The sequence below is a fragment of the Petaurus breviceps genome, unplaced genomic scaffold, assembly GCF_028583685.1.
Source record: "Petaurus breviceps papuanus isolate PSGF00001 unplaced genomic scaffold, PetGlider_PUasm1.0 90895, whole genome shotgun sequence".
NCBI classification, from domain to species: domain Eukaryota; kingdom Metazoa; phylum Chordata; class Mammalia; order Diprotodontia; family Petauridae; genus Petaurus; species Petaurus breviceps.
Window position 1 is genome coordinate 16,021,139 of NW_027187372.1, and position 6,000 is coordinate 16,027,138.

Genomic DNA, 6,000 nt, shown 5'->3' on the forward strand with positions numbered 1-6,000 from the left:
ACTTGGGTCTTTCTGACTCCAGGCCTAGTGCTCTGTCTACTGTGCTGGAAGAGACTTAGAAGAATAGCTGTTTTAGCCCTGTACCACCTAGCTGCCCCTTATTTTTCCCATTTACCTACAAAAACACTTGTGTCCCTAGTGCTTTAAAAAAAAATTTTCCCTTCTCCACCCAGGTATCATTCATATTTTTCTTTCCTTTATTTCCTATCCTTTTGAAAACATGTACTTCTAGTGCCTTTATTTCCACACTGTTGAATTTTCAGACCCTGGTAGTCTTGCTTACTCCTATTCCTTTTCTGCCCTTGGTTTTTCAAAGGGAAATGCTAATGATCACCAAATTCAGTAGCTTTGTAGTCCTTACCCTCCCCCGTTAGCATTTACCACTGTTGGTCACGTGCTGCTTCTGGATACTCTCTTTCCATAATTTCCGAGACATTATACTCTAAAATTTTTCTTCTCTGGATTTCCTTGAAAGGATCCTCAAGTGGACATGATCCGGTTGAACCATCACACTAGCTAATCCCTGTACATAAAATTCTGTCTGCCATCTGTGTGCTTTTGTACATGTAGTCCTCCCATATCTGGAATGCATTTCCTCACTTTTACCTCTAGAAATGTATAAGTTCCTTTAAGACACTGCTAAGGTATCCCTCTGATATACTTTATTCGTCTCCTAGCTAGCTATTAACACTTTTCCCCTCTCAAATATTAAATAATGGATTTGGTACTTTCAATTTCTTCTTTTGCCCTAACTGTTGCCCTCCTGCTAGGGGATTTCAGCATACAGATTACTGTCCTATCAAATAATTTTAACCTCCTAGTTCCCCAAGCAGCTCAATTTCCATGACCATTGCTCCATTCTGCCTTCAGCAGCACACAGGTGTGGTCACACTCTTGATCTTGCCATTATCTATAAATATTCCACTTTCATGACCTGAAATTCCTTTATTTTATTTAATGATTGTAATTTATACAATATCAGTTTTTAACTGGTAATACTTGGTCAAAACATAAGTGGAAAACTTACCTAAGAATCGAAGGACCCAGATTGGTGGTAAGCATTTCCACTGCTTACCACTTGTTTGTGACCTTGGGCAGCTAACTCATTTACCCTTTCTAAAGGGCAAATGGATCTGCAGCTGGAAGGTACATCAGAAAGGTTGTCTAGCCCCTTATATGGATAGTAAACTTAGGTTGGTAAGATTAAATGACTTGGCAAAGGTCATATAAGCAGTTAATGGCAAGGGAAGGACTTGATCCCTGTTCCTCTGCCTCCAAATTACAAATTTACAATAGCTTAATATAATACTCTTCTTTTATTTATTTTACAGGTACATGGTGAAGCATAAATCTCATTTGAGATTCTGAATTACTTGGCTACCATTTTCCCCACTAGACATTTGGATTAAGAAGCATGAAACTGCTCCATTCTGGGGACTGAGGCTCTTGATTAATGAGTTTGTCAAGAACTTTAAAAATGAAGGTCACAAGTGAATCTTTTTTTCTAAGACCTTATTTGATGCTTCATGCTTTGACAGACTGATATCTGTCATCATTATAAGCAAAAATTTATTGCTTATAACTATTTTTTTAATAATAATAATAATATTAGCCTTCTATAGTCTGTAATGGAAATTGTATATTTTGATAGACGTTTTCTCCATTAGTTAAATTAGCATCACTTAAAAAGTTTTGTTCCTCCTTAGAATATAAATACAGTTTACATGTGTGTGTGTGTGTGTGTGTGTGTGTGTGTGTGTATAGATGTAATGAGGCTCTTAGCCACTTGCTTCTGATTTTTTTTCATTGCTCCATTGTTTTACTTTATGAAAATACTATGTTGTGAATGATATTAAAGTTTAGTCCTTAGAATTTGAAAAACTAAGCAAAGTGAAATGACTATTTTGAGTGAATCAAAATGTCATCCTGTATATGTACTATATATTCTGTTAGTCTTTGTTTAAAAAGGGATAATGAAAAATCAAGAACCACCTTTTGGTTGTGGCTGAACTGTTCAATCTAAGAAATCTTTATTATGGAAACATTTTAATGAATGTTCATTCTTCCCACTGACTTCAGTGATGAAAACTTAGAATATTTATAATGGCATATACTGGAGTACCTTTCTAAATGAAAGTCTAAACCCACAGATTAAATAGGTTGTAATACATTTTATTTTGAGAGCCAGAGTATGATTTTTGGAATGGAATATTCTTTAAGTGCATCAGCCTATATAGACATAAAATCCTTAACCATCGTCATTTTTATTCTTTTTTGTGGCAAAGAGATTTTTTTCTTTACATTTTGGTCTTGGGTTTCCTATCCCATGTTATCTACTAATATTGATGAAATTTCCCAGCCACCAAAGAATAAATTTAATTATTTAAAATTGTGAACATAACAGAAGTAAAGGAACACTGGTATTCTGTGTGTTCCCTATGTATCATATAAAATAGGTATAAATCTTATTTTTAAGTTTCTAGGATAGAATATATAGCATTTTCCTCTTTTTCCACTTTAAATAAAGACCAGAGTGTTGTGTCAAAGGTGTACAACGAAATAACATTTTTCACTTGTGATTTCCTCTTTTGTTAATTAAAAGTATTAGGAGTCTCTCAGAGTTTTCATAAATTGAGTAATTTATAATCATTGTGTTTTACATAATTTTCTCAGATCATCTCTTTTGGGTAGCATGGCTTTTAAAAAAGAAATGCACTTTCATCTGTGCTAAGCTGGCATTGCTTAGGGCTCATGTTGAAATTTAGAAGTAGTACAGAATTGTAAACTTTTTTTAGTCATAAAAATCTATACCAGTAGTGAAGAGGAAAAAGGTTGTTTGCTCTGTGGAAGTCTCCAAACTCTCTAGAAGAAGTTTTCTGGTTGAATTTTGTATTACAAGGTTTTTCTATTTTTGAAAAATTGGGACAATCTCCTCTCCTTCCTCTAACCTTCCCCCTCTCCCATCCCCCAAATAGACTTTTAGTTTTTCCACAGCACAATTTCTCAACAGTATTGATTTGTTTTCTGAGTCTTGAGGCATAATTATGTATTTTGTAAAAATCTTGCCAAGATAAAATACTGTAGTCCTGGGTTATAAACTGTAATGGTAAAATAGCCATTGGTTATATTTGTTAAGACTACTATATGTAGGTACCAACTACCTTTTCCATAAATACTTTTAGTATATATACCTATGTGTGTTATGAATTTCAATTTATGCAGATGTGGGGACATACACTTTCAGTAGGGTTTATTTTCTCTTTAATTTGCCTTACATCTATATGCACAGACTCAAATCCTGTAAGGAACACAAAAAACAATGGAAATATTCTGTACCTTGTGTGGACTTATATGCTTTTTGTTTTGAAGTTGGGTACCTGATTTCATTCTGGGGTAATTAACTTTGAAAGGGAAGCAGACATCAGGCAGTCACTATTTATTCACACATAAAAAGTCATTATGAGTCTTACAGCAGCACAGAGCACAGTGCCTTGCACATAGTAAGCTCTCAGTAAGTATTTGTTGCATGAATGAATGATGCACTTTCAGTGCTGCTCACGTATTACAAAATTCTTCAACTATACAGCTACTTGGTATTTGGCGTGCAAAAACATAGTTTATTGGAAATGAAGATGCATAAGCAAAAATTTCTTAAAAATGAATTATGAATTAATAAACATGACTATAAGATTTAGTTGCTACGAATAGAGACACTTTTCAGGCTTTATAAAGGGAAAACTGGATTTCATTTGTGCAGGACACACTCCTGAATTTGGTGCTTTTGACAAAATCCAAATGTAAATTGACATGAAAACTGAAAACATAAGTATTAAATATTATGTTTATTTTTTTCTAATTTGTTGCCCTTTGCCCTTGATCATTTGGTGGTGATGCAGGCAGTGGTTTTTTCAGGGTCCCATTAATGACAAACTAAGATGTCAATACTTATTTAATATAGAAGAAAGAATTTTACTGTTTAATATTTAAACAATGTTTAATATATGTTTCATTTTAATTAGTATTAAAGCTTATAGTTTGTTTCCCATGTTTCCATATCAGATGTTAACTTTAAAAGACAAGGCAATGTTTCATTAATCCTGGGGGTTTGGGGGTAGGGCTTGGGAGGGCTGGTAGAAGAAGAAGTATATTTCTAAGAGAGAACCTCTCATGAATACTTAAGGTGGAAAGAAGTAAAACCATTTCTTATCTGCCATGCAGAATAAAACAGAAGCACTTTGCTTTTGAAAATAAAAGGGTCATTTTTTTAATGGATCTGTACACTAAAAATTAAATCCTTCAGTTAAGTAGGATTAATTATCTAGTAGTCAATTGCAGGAAATATTTTTCCTAAATAAAATTCTTTTGTGACTCACAAGTGAGTTTGAGCTATAAGCTTTTTTTTAAGGGTTGGGGAAGAGTGGGAATTAATAGAAGGTTCTTTTTTTTTTTTTTGTAAATTAACCTATATTCTTATCATTACCTAAAGGTAATATGTTGATGTACTGTAGATATGTTTCTAAAGTGTTTTATTAATGGTTAAGGATATTGTGATATTTCTGTTAGATAAATATCTCCTTGAATGTCTTATTTGCTTTTGGATTTATTTTATTTAATCAGTGTATAAAACCTTAAATATTACCCCTTTCTAAAAAATGTCTGACTTTTGAGAGTCTCTTGGACAGCCAGGAGATCAAATCAATCAATATTTAAAGAAATTAATTCACACTATTCATTGAAAAGTCAAATATTGAAGCCGAAGCTTAAATACTTTGACCACATAATGATAAGATGGGATGCATTGGAAAAGATCCTGATGTTGGAAGGCAAAAGGAGGAGGGGAGCAGAGAATGAGATGGATTGATAGTGTCAGGAAAGAAATGAACTTGAATGATAGACTTTAGGAGATAGTGGGGAATAGAAGGGCTTGGTGTGCTATGGTCCATGGGATCATGAAGAGTTGAGCATGACTGAGAGCAACAGCAAAAAGGCTGACAATGGCTAGTGTTTCCATATTGCAAAAGTTTTTATAAAAAGAGTCAGTCAAAATTAATTGTTTACACTGTAATTTTAAATTTTAATGTTTTGAGACTGTGCTCATTTTAATGCAAAAGCAACAGCTAATGCAGAGTACACTATTTAAAAAGTGTGTTCATGAAAAATTTAAAATCCCAGCCTCGTGAAATATTTGGCCTGTTAGGTTAAAGTTCATGTACAATGCAAAAAATAAATAATCTGTAAACTACCAAGTGCCATAGGCTTTGTGTATTTTGAAATGTTGACAGTAAACTGCTATTTTTTTTTTGTTAATGGAGAAGAAAACAGAAAAGATGATTAGTTTCATTAGCTTTAGTTGCTTTGTTGTGAATTTTAACTGTTTATTCTGTTGAATTTAGTCCTTAATCAGTTATTTTGACCAAATAAACATTAATACAGGGAGCCTAAGTTTATGGAAGATTTTATTTGCAAAGAAGATAAGGATGATAAGGTAGAAAGATGGGGCCAGATTTGATCTGAGATTTCACAGTTGTTGAGCTGCTTAACACCACAGGGAGACTGTAATAGTTTAAGAGAGCATGCTAGAACACTTAGAGTTTAAGTGACTTGTCCATGGTCACATAGCCAGAATGGGTCAGAGGTAGGATATGAACCTTAGTTGCCGTTTATTATGCCTCAGTGCATACGATATTTAAATGCCACTCCATTGGCAGTTAGTTAAAGTACCGGTACCTGTTTCTAATTGTATCCAACTTTCCAGATAGTAAAGGATTCCTGCATTAAAGAAAAATAGGACTATAAATTTAATACTAAGGTGAGCCTGTAAACTTAATTACCATACCACTGATGTTGTTTGGTAACCCTTCCACACCTTCTCATCCTTTGTGATTGTTGCTCATTTTCTCCTGGAAATTCGAAGTCAAAGATCTACCCAAAGTTCTAGAGGCCTTCATTTGTGCAGGACACACTCCTGAATTTGGTGCTTTTTAATGTCTCCGGAGTATC

The 6,000-nt window shown here is 33.8% G+C and overlaps 1 protein-coding gene across 1 annotated transcript in view; it reads left to right on the forward strand.

The window, feature by feature from the left end:
* The window catches only part of CDC73 (cell division cycle 73), a 162,276-nt gene extending 157,689 nt beyond the window's left edge, over nucleotides 1-4,587 (forward strand). Inside the window, exon 17 of the mRNA XM_069074465.1 lies at nucleotides 1,332-4,587. Coding sequence (XP_068930566.1) covers nucleotides 1,332-1,368 — 37 coding nt within the window. The 3' untranslated portion in view covers nucleotides 1,369-4,587. The remainder of the gene's footprint in view (nucleotides 1-1,331) is intronic.
* Nucleotides 4,588-6,000: the final 1,413 nt, after the last annotated feature.